This window comes from Peromyscus maniculatus, chromosome 1 (genome assembly GCF_049852395.1).
Source record: "Peromyscus maniculatus bairdii isolate BWxNUB_F1_BW_parent chromosome 1, HU_Pman_BW_mat_3.1, whole genome shotgun sequence".
Taxonomy (NCBI): domain Eukaryota; kingdom Metazoa; phylum Chordata; class Mammalia; order Rodentia; family Cricetidae; genus Peromyscus; species Peromyscus maniculatus.
The window spans coordinates 38,831,172-38,851,189 of NC_134852.1; the positions used below are offsets into that span (position 1 = coordinate 38,831,172).

Below are 20,018 nucleotides of genomic sequence, written 5' to 3' on the forward strand. Positions count from 1 at the left end.
AACAACTAGAGATAAACATAGTTATGAAATGAAACTCTTCTCAGGAAGATGGTCAACCTTGTATATTTTCTCTTTAAGTAGGTGCTTCATAGTGGTTCATGGAATCCTGTACTTCATTTCATGAAATTTCAGAAGGAGCTCTATCCCAGACCATTAATGATTAAAGGACTGGGGTGAGTGATTTAAAATGGGAGAAAGTGTGGTAAGAGCAGGGATGTGTTTACTGTAACAGTTCACAGTAACTCCTACAGGAAACATACCAAGTTCAAAGACTTTTATTTTATTTGAAAATAAAAGTCAAAGGGAATAATTACATTTACCTTAAATAAACCATACCAGTGATTTATAGTATATGGTATATTTATATTATACATATTCTAGTTCGGCAACATGAACAGTAGCATAGGTATAAAGAAACCATCAAGGCCTCCTATATATTCTTACTCATGGTTGATATAACTGACTTTTGTTTATTCAGTCACTTTTAGTGTCTTTTACAAGTATAGAAATTCTGTCTGACATTTATATATATAAATCCTTGCATCTACCAATTAATCTCCATAACTCCATATGTACCTACATATCTACACATACACCCAGATCTTTAAATCCAATGTGTACATGTATATGTGTCTCCCTTTCTCTATGTTGAATAGTAATGAGTTCCAAAGTCTAGGCCAGACCTTACATGACATAGCTAAAAAAATCTAGAAATTTCCATATCCTTCTCCCTCTGAAGGAAGAGCTACAGTTTTCCCAGAGACGTGTACTTGGCAGCATTCTCTCTCTCCTGTTGAGCCTGCCTCTTCATGGCCTCCCTCTCTGGCCTCTGCTCTTCTGTGATGGGCTGTGAGATGACTGGCCCTGGAATGTGGACATTCCTCCATGGAATTGGTTGGTGGCTGAAGTCTTGCAGTCGATTTTGGATTTGAGGTTTGGGAGGTGATGGGGCCTTGTTCTTGTCAGCAGAGGCAAGCTCCCTCTGTAGTGAAGGGTGAGATGATGCTCTGTAGGATACTGGCCTACAGACAGCTGGCTGAGGCCCAGAGCAAGACTGGATGGGGTTGGTTATGTTAGCTTGTATGGCACTAGTCACAGTAGGCAGAACAGGAATCAATACACAAACCTGCAGAGTACCCTGATTAAGAGAAGGACCTAAGCAAAGGCACCTGATGGGCTAGTCACACAGAGGCCAGCCACGAACACTGAAAACTTTTACTCTGACTGGATGGGAAGCTGCTAAAGAAGAGGCAAATGACAGTTGGTTGTCTGATGTCTGATAACAACCTTCATTTTGGGAATTTCATCTAATGTGTATGTGGCAAAAAACAGTATGTGGAAGGGGGAGGAAAAGCTTCCATACCATCTTGAGGGAGCTGGAGGTAAGTTAGATTAAAAAACATGGTATTAAATGACTTGAGGTGGACGATTAGGAAAGAGGTGATGTGTGTGTTTCTAGGTTTCTAGGCTGAACAAATTGTATACAGTGATGTGTCATTTTTGCAGATGGGGAATTCAAGTCACAGAGAGCTGACCTAAATGGAGACCAAGGGTTCTGTGTTAGATAGGTAGTCTGAGGTACCTCCTGGATGTCCAGGTGGCTGTTGGGTGCAATGAGGTGAATGAGTCTGGCAATCACAGGAAAGGTCTGCACTGATGATGGCACACTGGAAACCATGATGAGAGAGAATCTGCCCCCAAGAGTCCCAGCTAGGTTCCAACAGTGTGAGCCGATGACATGCAGAGAGCACTTAGTGTGTTTAACAATGTCTCAAGATGGGTCAGTTCACAACCATCTTAGATCTTCACTGTTTGTAACTTAGAGATAACTCAGGGATACCAAGTGACAGATGACAGGCAGAATACTGCCACTGAATAACATTGCCCAGATGAACATATGCTCTCATAGAAATTACCTGAGATAATAGCACCATGAAGTCTTGCCTTTATGTGCTTGGCCTGAATCATCTGTGGCTGCCTAGGTGGTAAAGAGAGCCCACAAAGACGCCTTGGTAACAAAGCAAGCAGGATCACAAACACCCACAGCCAGATGGTTTCTCAGGCTGCATCTCTAGTGCTCTGAAGACTTGGGGTCTAATCCCATGGCAGGCTTCAGAAATAAACTCACATGTCTGGCTTGAGCCTGTTGCACAGGTCGCCGATATACTGCTTCCAGAGTTCATGCAGAGGGAGGAAGAGACTGTATCTGTCATAAAGTCAGGAACAGGTACAAAGTCAGAAACATGAGCTTGGGATTTCCAGTGTTCAGGAAGACAGCTGGGCTCAGGGCTGAGAATGAGCATGAGGGAGCACTTGAGACTGCCTGTAAGCCCTAGGATCCCCAATGACAATGTGGCCAAGGCCGAGTGCATTCCCCTCCTTGAACCTCAGTTTCTTCCCTGGCAGAACCTTCTCAAGGCTAAATTTCTGCTTTTGAGAAGGGAAGAGGGGGCCCTTTGCTTTGATTTCTTCATGCTGGCCAGTTGTAGATGTGATGGTGGAGCCCCTGGCTCAGACCAGGAATAGGATCTGAAGGTGGAGATAATAACATCAGCAGTAACAATCCAGGTGCTGTTCACTCAATCTCCTTTTCCTAAGAGAAACTGTGGTATATTGGATGTGTGTTCATTGGGGCTCAAAGAAAGAAGGCACAGAGCACTCTAAGAAAGATTTTAGACTTTATCACATTCAGAAGGAGTCCACCTCTCTGAACTGAAACACTGTAGATAAGCAAAGGACCCTTTTATTGTTATGTAATTCACAACTTTAGCAAGTCAATTCCATATACCTCTTATCTAAGCCCCTCAGTGGGACTATGCCAAATGCAAATTCTCAGTAAAGGAATATTACAGTTTTCTGGGTTGTCCCTGAACCAAGTTTTCATAGGCTTTGAACTCCTAGCAAACTCTCAGATAAGACTTCAAACAGGAGATAATGGAGACAGAAGGTAGCAATCACAAAAGGCAGATCAAAGCTAGGTGCTAACACTCAGGAATCAAACCAGCTGCAGTTCTGCAGAATTTCTCCCAACATATCCCCCTTTTTACATGCAACAATTAATTATTTTGGAGGTTATGTAGCTCCACAGCAAATACAGCCTTTTCTCTATCTTTCTGTTTTACAATCTATGTAAGTAAATCAAAACACATCTTAAAGTCAATAAGGTTACTGTTGCTAGCAAAAGAAAAACCCTTGCTCAAACAAGAAATCTATTAAAGTGATGTTTGGGTTGAATGAGGCTATAGTATCTGCAAGGCTTTCCATAACATCCATTCTTGTCATATCAGGTAACATTTAACAATTCTTAATTTCTTGCTGTAAATCATAAATCATTTGAGAAGAGTTAGGGTGACCCATCAAATGCATTTTTATCTTTTCCCAACCATACTTGCTTTCATTAAACTTTAAAGGAGTAATACATAACATTCCAATCACATTTTGAATTTATTTGCTCCTTTGATAGTTCTAACTGATCTCTCAACAATATACCAGCTTGTCTCAAATCAGCTAATTCATTAACTATCTCATTATCTATTTTATTTTGTTCAGTCCAAACTTCTGTAGAATACTTATGCCAGTTTCTAACAAACTCAGTAGTTGGAATTTCTTTTATGAAGCACCACTCTGGCTGTTGCACCAGTAGCAGTCAATGCAATAATTCCCATGATAACTGCAATAATCAATCCAACCATTTGATGTATTCTTCTTAATATTCTTTCAGCTAGCTTCTGTACCAGGTTCATCAAATGTGTGTACCTTGACATGGCATTGACAACTTCACTGGTATCCAGATTGTTGTCCTTGCTCTAAGAATATATAAACTTTGAAAGAGTATGTTTAAAGACATACTAGGCTCACAACCAAAATATAAGAATCAATGAAACAAAAAGTTAGTTCTCTGAGAAAATCAACAAGGTAAAAAAATCCTTATCTAAACTAACCCAAAAGCAGAGAGAGAATATCCAAATTAACAAAAGTAGAAGTAAAAGGGGGACATAATAAGAGATGCTGAAAAAATGGAGAGAATCATTAGATTATACTTTGAAAACCTGTACTCCACAAAATTGGAAAATGTAAAAGAAATGGACAAGTTTTTGGACAGGTACCATATATCAAAATTAAAACAAGATCAGATAAACAATTTAAATAGACCTATAACCCCTAAGGAAATAGAAGCAGTCATCAAAAGTCTCCCAACAAAAAAAAAAGCCCAAGGCCAGATGGTTTTAGCACAGAACTCTGCCAGGATTCAAAAAGAACTGATATCAATACACCTAAAACTGTTCCAAATGATAGAAACAGAAGGAATATTTCTAAACACCTTTTACGAGGCTACAGTTACTCTCATACCCAAACCACACAACTAGGAAAGAGAATTACAGACCAATCTCCCTCATGAACATTGATACAAAAATTCCCAATAAAATATTAACAAACCAAATCCAAGAACACATAAAAAAAATCATCCATCATGATCAAGTAGGCTTTATGCTCAAGATGCAGTGATGGTTCAACATATGAAAATCTTTCAATGTACTCCACCATATAAACAAACTGAAAGGAAAAAAAAACACATGATCATCTCATTAGATGCTAAAAAAATCCTTTGACGAAATCCACCACCTCTTCATAATAAAGGTCTTGAGGAGATCAGGGATACAAGGAACATATCTAAACATAATAAAGGCAATATACAGCAAGTCAATAGCCAACATCAAACTAAATGGTGAGAAATTCAAAGCAATTCCACTAAAATCAGGACTAAGACACGAATGTCCAGTCTTCCCATATCTATTCAATATAGCACTTGAAGTTCTAGCTAGAACAATAAGACAACAAAAGGAGATCAAGGGGATTCAAATTGGAAAAGAAGTCAAACTTCCACTATTTGCAGGTGATATAATAGTATACATGTGACCCCAAAAATTCCACAGCTGATAAACAGATTCAGTACCAGTAACGTGGCAGGATATAAGATTAACTCCAAAAAATCAGTAGCCCTCCTATATAAAAATGATAAATGGGCTGAGAAAGGAATCAGAGAAACATCACCCTTTACAATAGCCACAAATAACATAAAATATCTTTGGGTAACTCTAAGCAAACAAATGAAAGACTTGTATGACAAGAACTTTAAGTCTTTGAAGAAAGAAACTGAAGAAGGTATCAGAAAATGGAAAGATTCCCCATGTTATGGTATATGTAGGACCAACATAGTAAAAATGGCAATTTACCAAAAGCAATCTATAGATTCAATGCAATCCCCATCAAAATCGCAATGGAATTCTTCACAGATCTTGAAACAACAATACTCAACATCACATGGAAAAGCAAAAAATCCAGGATAGCCAAAACAATCCTATACAATAAAGGAACTCCTAGAGGCATCACCATCCCTGAATTCAAGCTCTACTATATAGTTATAATAATAAAAACAGCTTGATATTGGCATAAAAACAGACACGATCAACGGAATCAAATTGAAGACCCTGACATCAATCCACACACGTGTGAATACCTCAATTTTGTCAAAGAAGCCAAATTTATACTGTGCCAAAAAAAAAGCGTCTTCAACAAATGCTTCTGGCCTAACTGGATATCTACATATAGAAGAATGCAAATATATCCATAACTATTACCATGCACAAAACTCAAATCCAAGTAAATTAATAAATCCAATTACACTGAACCTGATAGAAGAGAAAGTAGGAAATGCTCTTGAATGCATTGGCACAGGGACCACTTCCTTAATATAACACCAGTAGCATAGACACTGAGCACAAATATAAATAAATGGAACCTCCTCAAACTGAGAAGCTTCTTTAATGTAAAGGACACTGTCAAGATAAAAGGCAGCATACAGAATAGGAAAAGATCTTTACCAACCCCACATCTGACAGAGGGCTGATTTCCAAAACATATAAAGAATTCAATAAACTAGATAGCAAAATATCAATCCAATAAAAAAAAATGGGCTACAGAGCTAACAGGGAATTCTCAAGAGAAGAATCTCAAATGGCCGAAAGACATTTAAGGAAATGTTCAACATCTTTCGCCATCAGGGAAATGCAAACTAAAACAACTCTGAGATACCATCTTATACCTGACACAATGGTTAAGATATAAAAAAAAAACAATGATGACAGCTTGTGCTGGAGAGGATGTGGAGAAAGGGGAACACTCCTCCAATGCTGATGGGAATGCAATCTTGTACAGCCACTCTGGAAATCAGTATGGCAGTATCTCAGGAAATTGGGAATCAACCTACTTCAAGATCCAGTAATACCACTTCGGGGCATATACCCAAAAGATGTTCAACCATACCACAAGGACATTTGTTCCACTATGGTCATAGCAGCATTATTTATAATATCTAGAACCCGGAAACAACCTAGATGCCTTTCAACTGAAGAACGGATAAAGAAAACATGGTACATTTATACAATGGAGTATTACACAGTGGCAAAAAGAACAATGTCATCATGAAATTTGTAGGCAAATGGATGGGACAAGAAAAAATAATCCTGAGTGAGGTAACCCACACCCAGAAAGACCAACACAATAATATACTCACTCATAAGTGAATTTCAGATGCAAAGCTAAAGATAACCTGGCTACAATCCACAACCCCAGAGAAGCTATGTAAAGAGGAGAACATCAAGAGGAACACATGTGTATTGCCCCAGGAATGGGAAAGGTTTAAGATCTCCTGGGTAAACTGGGAGTGGGAATTAGAAGGAAGGGATGGAATGTGGGAACATGAGCACTTGAGATTGGGGAGAGATGGGGAGGGAGAGCAATGAAAGAGATATCTTGACAGAAAGTTCCATGAAGGGGATGGGGAGAAATCTGCAGCTATGGAAAACCCCAGAAACTCACAAGATTGTCCCCAGCATTGGTGGAGAGGGTGCTTGAACTAGCTTTCCCCTGCACTGAGATTGGTGTCTACCCTAACTGTCATCATTGAACCTACATCTGAACCTACATCCAGTGACTGGTGGAAGCAGATGCAGAGACCGATAGCCAAGCAATTGGCCAAGATCATGGATTTCAGTTGACTAGAGGGAGGAAGGATTATAGGAGCAAGGGGAGTAAGGATTAGGATGGGAAAAATCTCAGAGATAGCTGACCCAAGCTAGTGGGAACTTATGGACTCTGGACTGACAACCATGGAGCCTGCACTGGACCACACTAAGCCCTCTGAATGGGGGTGAAAGTTGTGTGGCTTGGTGTCTTTGTGTTTCCCCTGGCAATGGGACCAGGACTTATCCTGGGTACATGAACTGGCTTTTAGAGCCCATTCCCTGTGGTGAGATATCTTACTCAGCCCTTATGCAGTGGGGAGGGGCTAGGTCCAGCCCCAACTTGGTATGCCAGCCTGTGTTGATTACCCAAGGGGGGCCTTACCCTCTATGAGGAGACAGGGTGGGAATGGGGGGCGGAGGTAGGAAGAACTGGGGAAGGGGAGAAAGGGGAAACAGGATGGTATGTAAAATGAAAAAAAATTTTATTAATAAAAAATTCATAAAAAAAGAGGGTGGGACACACTTGCTCACTTTCACAAGTTAGCCAAAGTGCAGGAGACAACTTGACATTCCAACTCCATGCCACTGGATAGGTTCATTAACATAAGAACTAATTTCTACAGTTCCACTCAAACTATACCACTTCAATTTTAATTCTAAGTGAGAATATTTTCCTTGAGGGGAGCCATAAAGGCTCCAATCAATGATGTCTCTACAGGAGATATTAATTAGCACTCAAGGTTTCTCAATCTTGCACTGTTGCCAATGTACCCAGTCAGATTCCTTGTTGGTAACCCCCATCTCACAGAATGGCAGATTTATAGATCTAGTAGCATTAATCTCCTGTCCTTTAAAACCAGATGCATGAAGTATATAAAACTTACAATGATAACCTTAGGTTTCATTATGGATAGTCCTAGTTGAGAGGTTATATTTAGATACTGAATTCCATTTCCCATATGAATAGGAATTCCTTATGCTCTCACAGTATAATTTTTAATCTATTTACCCTCCTCCATTGGCTGAGCAAGGCCTCAGTTATCATAAGGACCAGATAGCCAAGAAGATTAACCACCACAGGAATATCCATATTTTCCTACCTTACTGCTAAGTTAATTGGAGGATTAGAAGTTAAGTCCCAGTAACTATGATCAGTCCCTTTTACCTGTAAAGTTACCATAGGAGACATGACAAGTAATAGATTTTTAGAATTCAGAGGTAACAGAGTCATAGGGATTACCACCTCCCCTTTGTCATATAAATTCTTAAGCTGTCCCCAAGTAGAAGGATTAACTGTCTGCTCCAAAGGCATTCTGTGTTTTTTCCTTCCCAGAAGCATCTCAGTAACAGGAAGCATCCAGGAGACTTCTCTTGCTCATGTCTAAGCTTTATTAATTTTGATGGTATCCACAATTTCTAATCACCTCCAGAAACATAAGCATAACTTCAACCCCATCCTAACACCTTTCCCATTTTCCATACTGATGTAAAGGCAACCTTTCAGTACAGACAAGTTTTTTGTATGGTCCAATGCCTGTCAGTAGCTGTTGTTACTGTTTCATTAGCAATTAAAAAATTTAAGGTAAGTCAGGCATTGTGCAGTCCATCCCGGGGGTCCTCATATCATCCTTCTGTTTGACAAGCATCTCCTTTAGAGTGTTATTAGGTCTTTCAACAATTGCTTGTCCAGTAGGATTATATAGTGTCTCTGTAATGTGTTTTAAGTTGTAACCTGTAAAAAACAAAAAGTGTCATTTTGTAGGAGATATATGTGAGGTGTTATCATTTTTTATTTTGTATTGGTATGCCCATTACAGCTTTTGTTTCTAATAAAAGTGTAATTATAGAATCAGCCTTTTCAGAACTTAATGCAGGTGCCAATTAAAATCCAGAGTATGTATCAAGGATATGATGAATGTGTTTTAATTTTCCAAATTCTGCTAAATGGAATACATCCATTTGCCAAATTTCATTACTTTGTGTACCTTTAAGATTAGTTCCTGCAGGTAAAGGAACTTGCTTATACAAAGAACAAGCAGGACAGTTTTTTTTTCTAATTTCCTTAGGTTGTTGTCAAGTAATGAAAAATTTTTTCTTTGTGGTGATATTTTATTTGTGTTTTAATAAGTAAAGCTTGCCTGGAGATCAGATGAAACAGCAAGCCATTTTAAATAAACAAAGAAGTCAGGCAATGGTAGCACATGCCTTTAATCCTATCACTTGGCAGGCAGGATCTTTGTGTGTTCAAGGACATACTGGAAACAGATCCAGGTGTAGTGGCACATGCCATAAACTCCAAAACTAGTTAACTCTGGAGGTCTGTAACAGACAGAGAGGAAGTGACAGAACTAGGTAGGATGAGAAAATGATGTAAGTGAATGGAGAGAGCAAATCCGATTGCAGAACAGCAAGCCATATAGATGTGGGTAGACAGGAGTAACTCACACTTGGAAGCTGCAGGTGAGTAAGGTTTAGCTGTGGCTTTCCCTATTTCCCTGATCTCTCCCAGGCTTTCACCCCTGTATCTGGCTCCATGTTTTTATGTAATAAGACCATTTAGAAATTCATCTACATTTCTTTAAGCTCCGACTATTAACATGATGTTTCTTGTGAAATTCTGAGGCTCACAATACATTTCCTATCAGTAATTGATCAATTTCTTCATTTCCTTTAGCTAACGGTCCAGGCAACCCAGTATGAGATCAAATGTGGGTAATATAAAGTGGACAAGTCCTCTCTTGGATTGCCTATTGTGGTAGTACAAATAATAAAGTTAATTCTGAATTATCAGGAATAAGTTTAGCAGTTTCTATATGCAATACAACCATTTCCACATATTAGGAATCACTAATTATATTAAGAGATTCATTAAGGTCTAATAAAACCATCAGAATGGCATATTGTTGGACCCCAAAGTTTAGGGTCTCAAGTGGGCGCCCCAAGAACCCAGACTCCAGTCCAGTTGATGCAACAGCAGGAGGATTTATTAAGCTTATGTACGGAAGGCTCCTTTGCTCCCAAGAGCAAGAGTTGCATCTTACTGCAGCCCCATAAGGGCTTATAAAGGAAAACCCTACAAAACCCGTATGATTACAATTACCATACAATTTCGTTTCACAAGATCTTGGTCTGGGTACAGAGTGATCACAGAAGGGGTACAGTTACGTCAACAGGTACATTTTCCCTGAAACCTCAAGGGGGGTATCAGGGCGGGAATGGAGTTTACACACAGGTCATGGTGGTCCTTCCTGGAACACCTGCAACTATCCCAGTCACAGTTGAGCACATCTCTTAACAGAAATCTTTTTTACATTGTTATATGGTTGCAGGGGAGATTGAACAATGGCTAAGTCAGGTTGCCCTTGGAACTAGATTTTTAGTTTCTCATTTCCTGGTGCTTGAAGTTTCTCTTTTCCTGAGGCTTGGGGGTATAAGCCTGAAGGGCTAGGGTCTTTCATATATAACTCTGATTTTTGAATTGAATCATAGACTTTCAATAACTTTACTGATACTTCCTGCTTTATAACTAGCCATTCTTAATTTATTCACAGCTGTATAAAATATAAGAGCCCCAGAAATAGATGCTCTTTTTACTATATAGGGAATAATCCATTCAGTTCTCTTTATAAATTGAAGTCACTTACTTTTTAGATATTTGTTTTTAAGTTCTCCTAGGAAATTACTACAAGCTCTTTGCCAGTCATCATTAATCACCCATAATTGCACAATTTCAGCATTAGTATAGGGTACTACAATCTCAGCTGGATCCATTCCTAACAATTGACAAATTCTTATTCTTCCCTTTATGACTAAATCAGAAACTTTTCCCCTATAGGTCGTTAACATGTTCCTCTGTTTGTGAGCTAGGAAAATCAATTCCAAAATATTATCCTCCCTCTCCATAATGAGTCCAGTAGGGGAATGATTACTAAAATACATTTTGTTATGAGATCTAATCGATCCACATAGGCATTTTGTAATTTTTGTTCTACTTAGGCTAATTCACTTTAAGCCTCAGCTGTTAATTGCTTTGGACTGTTTAAATCTGAGTCACCTTGCAAAATCTGAAGCAAATTATTTAATTCTTGAGTACACAATCTAATGGTAGGATGCAACTGAAGTGTGATCCTAATTAACCTTAATAATAAAAACCTGGATCAGATATCAAGGGTGAAAGCTGAAAGATCAGCAGAGCAGGCAACCGCTAGAAAGACTTCTTAAAGCCTCTACAAAATCTCAGACTGAATGGGGGATATCCTGACTCTATGAATCCTTAGACTGAATGGGTAGGTAGATCCTGTCTCCACCCACCACATTATATTCCTGTCCCCACCTCCCGTGTGCTGGGATCAAAGGCATGATCCTTCTTACTGCTGGGATTAAAGGTTTGAGCCTCCCATGTGCTGGGATTAAAGGTGTGAGCCACCAATACCTAGCTCTATTGCTCTTTTATACTGGTATTCCTGCTTCTTCATCCCACATGCTAGAATTAAAGATGTGTGCCACCACTGCCTGGCCTCTATGGTTAATTAGTGGCTAGCTCCACCCTCTGATCTCCAGGAAAGCTTTATTTGTCAGAACACAAACCAAATATCATACAACAGGCCACCAATTAATATCACCCAATATTTTTTAAAAATCATTAAGAGTGTGTATTTGATCTCCGCAAATCTGCACCTTTTGCAGCTGATTTCTCCATTTACTTAATTTAAATCCTAAATAACTGAAAGAATCTCCTCTTTGTATTTTTTTTCCGGGAGAAATTTGTAGTCCCAAACAGCATAAAATTTTCTGTATCATATTAAACATTTTTTCTAATGTATCTGTATCAGAAGCAGCCAATAAAATACCATCCATATTATGATAATAAATTGAAGAAATTGTTTACAAACAATTTCTAGTGATTGATGTTACCAATATTGACATAAAATTGGGTTATTTAACATTCCTTGGAGAAGGACATTCCAATGACATCATTTTACTGGTTGAGCATTATTATTAGTAGGAATTGGAAAAGCAAATTTTTCTCTATCCTGTTCTTGTAAAGGAATAATAAAGAAGCAATCTTGTGAATCAATAACTATAATAAGCCAATCCTTAGATAATAAAGAAGATAAAGGAATTCCAGACTATAAAGGTCTCGTAGGAGGAATCATCTTATTAATCACTTTTAAGTCAATTAATAATCTCTATTTACCAGATTCCTTTTTTATTACAAACACAGGAGAATCAAGGACTAGTAGTTTCCTCTATGTGTTTAGCATCTAACTGTTCTTTAACTAGTTGCTCAAGTGCCTGTAATTTTTCTTTAGGTAAGGGCCACTGCCCCACCCATGTAGGCTTATTAGTCAGCACTTTTAAAGGCAGAGCAGTGAGATTACCAGCACTGGCCCCTACTCCAAATTTGGATAGGCAATTCCTATTTTATCCTGCTCTTGGACAAAAAAAAGAGGATATCCTGTTGTATATCCTCTTATTTTCCTCAACAGTTTTTTCCAATACCTTTTCTAGGAACTTACCCCAATTTTAACATTATTTTACGGGCTCTTTCTGAAATTGTAAGAACATTAACTTGAGTTCCCCATTGTTTGTAACAAATTTCTCTCCCAAAAATTCACAGCTATATCAACTACACAAGGCTTTAACATACCTATTTGTCCTCTAGGCCATATGCATTTAATCCACTCTACATTCTGTTTTTACCTGAGATAAGGTTCCATTGGCTACAAATTGAGTGGAGACTTCTTGTAAAGGCCAAGTGGGATTTTAAGATTTTTGAAAAATTACAGATATATCAGCTTTAGTGTCTGGTAGGCCTGAAATCTGAATATCATTTACTTGTAATTTTAGCTTTGGCCTCTTGTCATTTATAACAGCAGCTTGTCAAAATATTTTTTCAGTATTTATTTATGTATTTATTTTGAAACAAGGTTTCTCTGTGTAGCTTTGGTGCCTATCCTGGATCTCGCTCTGTAGAGCTGGCTGGCCTCAGACTCACAGAGATCTGCATGGCTTTGCACCCCGAGTGCTGGGATTAACGATGTGGACCACCACCCAGCTTTTTTTTCCCAGTATTTTTTAAATCTCCTGTCTTACAATTGGAGTTGCTTTGCATTTAAAATATGGAAGTAATAACAGTTGAGCAACTTTACCACCAGCATTTATTTGCATAGTCCTTTTTACATAAACCATCTCTAAAAGTATTGAAAACAATATCTATAGGATTTTAAGAGGTAACTTTAAGCAATACTATGGAATATTTTTATAAAATTTTAACAGGAGGATACTTTTTTACAGATCTTAAGTAACATGTTAATGTAACTTGCCAAGTATTAACAGTGTAGGTCAAACAATTTACCTATATTTTACTTAGTGAAAAACAATTTTTGTAAGCTCCTTATCAGTAAGAGATCATTTTTATGAGCTTTTACCTTAGTAACCATATATTCTAATAAGCTAACCACCCAATCTGTTTCAGGTGTTACATTTTTATGTAATTTAACCAAGAATTTCTAGAAAGCAACTTAAAAGAGTAGAGCCAAATCTTCAGTAAATGACCAACAGAGAAGAGCAAATCCAATACTATAAAGTCATGAATGTTGTTCTTCCAGTTCATTTACTATAAAAATTAAGCATTATGATTAGACAATCAAGAGAAGAGAACAGCCTTTACAGGATGAATGACTAAAGGCTCTGGAAATTCAAACAGCTTTGACTTAGTACTTTATGCCCTCACCATACTTGTTTTTTACTAGAAGTTGGGCTTGTTTAAAATTTTTTCTTTCTCTCATGAAGGGGCCATTGATAATGATTTATTCCAACCATAAGAAAAGATAAAAAGTATTTCCTAGTAGGGGATCTTTAATATTGAGTTTATCCTGCTGTAATGAAAAACAAAAACAAGAATCATTTAAACCAAAGTTAAGCAAACAGACAAGAAAACTCTCAGCTCTGGGTCTGTTGTGCTTGCTCAGGCTGCAGCAGTGAGGCCCAGCCACCCATTCTTTGTGGTTCAGATGCCTCCTCTTTGTGCTGACCCACAGGTCTCTGAAAGAGCTGACAGGCATGGAGAGCTCTAAGTTACAACTATCCTCAATTTCTTATATCAAAAGGAGACTTTTTTCTTCCTATTTTTACTGGGAAGAAGCTTTTTTCTTTCCTTTATTTTTTGTTCACAGTGATTTTTATTTTTTAGTCCTTGATTTGATAATTTCCCCCTTTTTACCAGGACATTTTCTTTTTTTGCATTAAGCATTTCTCCCTTTACTATCCAGAGATTTCCTTTCCTTCCCATTTCTCTATTGGGATGGGCCTTTTTCCTTGATTTATTCTTTGTCTCAGGAGCCATTTTATTTCTATCATTAAAAAATGGAGAGTTATTGCTTTTCTATTTAACAAGCATTTTAGCAATTGTACATTTTGTGCTCCTGAGATAGGGAGTTTAAATTTCCCATGACCCTGCCAATCCTGGAGTCATCTTACCCAGAGGGTGAACTTCTTCCAATTCTTAAAAGTGTCAGAATCCTCTGTCCTTCTTGAAGCATCATGACAATGTTGCACCAAAACGTTGTATATTTGGTGTTCATAGGGGTCCATGGAAAGAGGGCACAGAGCCTTCTAAGTATGATTTTTAGACTTTTCCACCTTCAGAGGGGGTCCATCTCTCCGGACTAAAACATTGTAGATAAGCAAAGGGCCTTTTTATTGTTATACAATTAATACCTTTAGGAAGTCAATCCCATATAACAAAACATCTTATCTAAACCTCTCCAAAGGGACTATGCCAACTGCAAATTCTCAGTAAAGGAATAGCACAGTTTTCTGGATTGTCCCTAAACCAAGTTTTCATAGGTTTTGAACTCCTAGCAAACACTCAGATAAGACTTCAAACAGGAGGTGATGGAGACAAGATGTAGCAATCACAAAAAGCAGATCAAAGCTAGGTGCTAACACTCAGGAAACAAAGCAGCTGCAGCTCTGCAGGAATTCACCCAAAGAAACAAAAACAATTAACATCAACCTTGTTTAACCCACTGACAGAGGAGGTTAAGGTGCAGATTTGCAAAGCAGTTCCTTGTGTAAAGTAGTGGGATTGTAGGGAAAGTGAACAGAGAGGACCAAAGTTTTTCTCTGAGGTTGTTACCATTTGTCTTGGTGCCCTTTCACACAAAGCCAGGGTCAGAGAGTCAAGAACACCAGGCTCAAACCTGAAACAAGAACTTCTTGCAAGAACCCCAGGGAGACAGTCCCAGGGTAAAGTGACACTCTCATGCCTTCTGGGACATGGAAGGCTATGTGTTTATAGCATGTTATACAAAGCCTATAAATCGTGGCTGTACACACAAACTCAGAACTGTCTTAAGGAGACATCTGCCCACAAGAAAGTGATATGTTCCTTTCAGAAACTTCAGACATGTGTAGGCAGTACCTCTCCTTGGCAGTAACCTTTGAGTGGGTGATTCTGTCTAGTGATATTAAAAGCTATAGGAAAAGTCCATATTAAGGAATATCAGTTCCTCTTTTCTAGAAAGCCAAGACAGTCTGTGCCTATGGGTAACAGACACACTTATTAGTGAGCCTAGGATAGACACTAAATGATGAAAGTTCTCAGGCTCACCAATGCCTGACTTTTAGAGGCCAAGCCAAGACATAAAAAAATTGGTAGGGGGAGGCCACCTAGGAGGGAAGCCCCTGAGACTAAGGGGGCAGAGCTGCTTAGTGAGCCCCTGGAATCACCAGTCTACTCCCTGACCAGAAAGACGAGGCAATGATGAGTGACAAGGCCTTTAGGAAAGATGGGGGTACCTCTGTTGCTCTGGGTTAATGTCAAAGAGCCTCATGTCTCTCCTCTGTTCGGCAGTGAGGCCTTTGGATTTCTTCTCCTGCTGCTTTGGCTTCTGACGAGTGAAGTATTCCAAGACCACAGCCTTGCTTTGCAGATGGCTCTCACTGTCTTGCTTGCTCCAGTGAGGTATGATTTGCTTCAGGAATGCCCTCACAAAGGCCCCAGGCCGCTGGCTCCCCAGCCTCTGCTCAGAGACAGGTGGTGTGGTTTACTGTTCTGCTCTCAGACTCCAGGGCCCTCAGACCCCATTCCTGAGAGCCACCAGCTTTGATGATCTAGGCTACAAATCTCTTGTCTTCCAAGTGTTTGCTACACACAACTGCCAAGATGTAAAAGTAACACTCACATGCTAACTGTGACACTGTCCTACACTGCAGCCAGGTCAAACAATGACTTCCAGTCCTGTTTCTCTGAGGTTACTCTATTGAGCATTCAAAATCCTTTGTAATGCAAGGCTTCTCTAATCCTTGTGGGGAAGGAAGCTTGAGAAAAGCATGATCCAGGTTATTTAATAAGTCATGACCACAAGACTAGCTTGGAGTGGAAGGGAGCTGGGGTTGTTATGGAAATGAGTCATTCCAGAACTAGGGGAAATTGCCTGGGGGTTCCAGGCAGGTCAAGGAGGAGGAAATCTGACACTGAGCAGCACAGTCCCCTTTCCTTGCTTTTCAGCCTTGTGGCCTCCATGTGGCTGCTGTTGGAGAGGTCTGATCCAGTCCTCCTTGAGGCAGAAAGCATGAAGGGCATCTCGGGGTCTACTCACTCTCATCCACAGGACTGTAATACCCCTGGCAAGGGAGGGTGAAACCACTTCATTGTTGCACCCAGTCCTGAGACACTCTAGTTTCAGCACCTCTCAAGTTGGGGCAGCAACAGTCTATTCTTCACTGGGCAGCAGGCACCTCACTCGGCTTTCATCTTGCTCCAACCCGGACAGTGCTCTGTCCTGAGGACCTACCTCTTGGCTGGACCATTTGCTGGGCTCTTTTTGCACTAACCAGACAGTAAAAACAAGTCTGAGGCTAACTGCCAGCTTTATTTAGGTTAACATATCAACAGTGGCCGATACCCTCTCTCTGCTAAAGCAGGGGGTAAAAAAAAGAAAGAACACACAATCTTTGAGGTAGTTCAAAGTCGGGATGGCTAAACAATTTATCATCAATACCAGAACAATTTGGCTGTTATAACACTAATGTGGTCTCTCTTTCATGGGGAAATAAAATCAAGGCCTTTTAACATCTTGATTTCAAGGATATTCTCTCTCTTTTGCTTTTTTGAGACAGGGTTTCTCTGTGTATCCCTAGCTGTCTTTGAACTCAGAGAACTGCCTGCGTCTGCCTCCCAAGAACTGGGATTAAAGGAATGCACCACACAGCCTGGTAGGACATGTACTCTTTATAAGCCACAGGTGATGCTTCTACCCAACTGACAAAGCATGCTGACAGACAGACAGACAGAATTTATAACATTCACTTATGAAATAGCCTGAGCACTGAACACAGATACAAGAGCAAGTCAGGTTTCAGGTAGGCACAGGCTGTCATTTCCCATGGAGAGGGAGATGACATGAAATCTAGGAGTCCAAGTCCCTCAGAGTTGACTCTGGTACCCTAAGAAAGGAGCCTGGCACAAGAAGACATCAGCACAAAAGACCTCGATGGGGCCTAATATGCTGACTGTAAAGGTGAAGAGTAATCCATGGGAAAGGACACCTAGACAAGTCTTTGAAGCCACTGAACCACCTTTGCTCTCAAGTCTACTGCTCCCAGCCCACCTTTGAAAGATTGTACCTGTACATAGTGCTCCTCGGCTTCTTTATGAGAAAAGGCATGGTAAATCACAGCTGGGGGATGAAAGACAAAAATAGAAGATTACTTCCTGTTATGAATGAGTGTAATATCCAAGGCTCTTCTAAGTATGACCTACACTTATTTAGAGATGGAATACTTGGTTAGTATGAAAAGGCCAAGCTTTCTTGGATTATCCTTTTATTTTAGTCTTCAATACTGGGGGATTAAACTCAGTGGGGTTTAATGCATGCCTGGCAAGTGCTTCACCATGGATCCATGTCCATGGTCCCACTGAATGCTGCTTATTTACATATTTATTTAAAGACACAGTCTACTTTGCATCCTAGGCTAACTTAGAATTTGCTATGTAGCTCACAATGGCGTTAAACCTTCAATACTCCTGTCTCAGGCTTCTAATTGCTAGTTGCTAGGATTACAGACGAGTTCCACAACTATCTTAGATACTTCTTAATTCTTTCCTTTGGCCAGATTTGTCTTCAAATACTTAGGATGAGGTTTAAAAGAGCACCTCTCAGAGCTTAATGTGTTTAAGAACCTTGGGGGAACTTATTAAAACATGGGGTTTTAGTTCCTACTCCAGACTCTGAAGGTTCAAAAAAACTCCTCATTGGATCACATTTAGAGTAGTTCTGATTTAAAATACAAGTTATAATTATACTTGGGCAGTTGCTCACTAAGGAATGAAGACACTAAAACTAAGGTGATGGTAATAGTTAGTGGGTGGTTGGTTTACACACTGTATTTTGCTGATTACAAGAAGTTTAAAACAGATTTTTCGCTGTTTAGAATCAATAAAATTGGAATGTATACGACAAACAAAATACAACAGTCTTTCTGCAAATTCTAAATATGACCACCATGATGCCAAAATCTCTCTAAACCTCCATGCTTCTGTTTCTTATTTGTTTGGAGGAAACCATCACGGTGGCACTGAGGGACAGAGTACAGTTGTAAATGTGGTAAGAAAGGGCAAACGACCAGAAAACCTAGCTCACACTACAACTGTGTAGTAGCGCACACAGTTGATCCCATCACTTCAGAGGGAGAGGCCAGCCTTGTTTACAGTCTGTTTCCAACTCAGTCAGAACTATATAGCAGACCTTATCCCAACAGCAACAATAATTACAAACAAAGAAACAAAAATCTACCTCTGTTCTCTTGAACTTCCCTGAGTACATGTTTGATCAAGCTAACAAACCAAAGAAGTTACCAGTTTTACATACAGAATCTAGTTCTCCCTTGAACTGCAGATTGAGATTCCAGTTTGTTTATTGAGATTAATGTGCAGGGCCTGGGACCCTAGGAATAACTTTTTTTTTTAACCTACCCCAGATGCCTAGAATCAGAGTTGGAAATCTTTCTGCAGAAGTACACTTGTAATAGCTCTGGTACACTCACTGCTTGTCAAGTAGTTGATTTCAAACAACACATATATACACTCATAGGTGTGTGTACACATTTATTTCAATCTCATTAATCTTTCTAAGAACTTTAAACATAGTTATTCCTAGTTATGTACAAAATAATACTGAAGTTGAGATATGCCAAGGCACTTGATCTCTGATGAAAGGACATGGCAGGAGTGTAAATCAACAGATCAGAGGCTAAATCTTTACAGTATCCTCTCTCCCCTCTTATACTGCTCCAGTGCTTGCTTCCCTTCCTGGAACATCTCTTTTCTGCTCAAATACCAATGCCTTAGGTTTGCGATAAGGCGCGTAAGGTTTTTACTTGACAAAGGGTGAAAAGCCAGGTGGTAGAGGGGAGCAGGTCCTGGCAGCAGTTATCTAGGCAGGTAGTGAGTAGGTCTGGCCAAGGCCTTGGATCCACCTCTTCCAGTTCCCCTGAGCGGCCCTAGCTCCCCTGGGGAGAACACCTGACATCTATTCCTAGCTTAGAGACTGTGTATACGGCCGTTCACACTATGCGCCTCGATTTCTTTTGTGTACTATGAGTCAATAGTACACGGTTTCCCTGGAAACTGTCTTGGGACTCTGTTGCGACAGGTATCCCTGACTCAGCTTCCTGTTCCAGACCCTCTGTACTCTCATCCCGGCCCAATTTCGTGTCTCTCATCCAGCTTACCCTTCATTGTCAGACGCTTCCGGGGCGCTTTAGTGACGTCTCTGTCAGGTCTCACTCACTCTTTCCCTTTCTTCACTTAGTTCAGCAGCTTTCAGCCACCAGGACTCTTTCATGTTTACCTTTCCGCTGGAAAAATCCGCTGTGCCCAAGAAACTACGTGCGCACAGTACACAAACAGACTTGTTCTAGGCGGCATCAATGGATGCAACCAGATTTCGGATACTGTGCCTTGCGTGACTCCATTGAAGCGCG

At 39.7% G+C, this 20,018-nt stretch overlaps 1 protein-coding gene across 1 annotated transcript; it reads right to left on the reverse strand.

The window, feature by feature from the left end:
• Positions 1-1,066: 1,066 nt before the first annotated feature.
• Positions 1,067-20,018, reverse strand: LOC143274310 (ribonuclease P protein subunit p29-like). The gene is made up of 4 exons (XM_076576895.1): positions 19,767-20,018; positions 17,661-17,713; positions 15,831-16,054; positions 1,067-2,206 (listed from the first exon to the last, which is right to left on the reverse strand). Exons 1-4 carry the CDS (start codon positions 19,771-19,773, stop codon positions 2,125-2,127), a joined length of 366 nt encoding a protein of 121 aa, XP_076433010.1. The 5' UTR covers positions 19,774-20,018; the 3' UTR covers positions 1,067-2,124.

What these genes read in the sequence shown, in the direction of transcription:
- LOC143274310 (XM_076576895.1), bottom strand. An exon ending in CCGAGGAGCACTATGTACAG is followed by an intron (nt 16,055 to 17,660) that starts GTACAATCTTTC and finishes GTCTCTGAGCAG; the next exon opens with AGGCTGGGGAGCCAGCGGCC. An exon ending in ATTAACCCAGAGCAACAGAG is followed by an intron (nt 2,207 to 15,830) that starts GTACCCCCATCT and finishes ACTTTATGACAG; the next exon opens with ATACAGTCTCTTCCTCCCTC.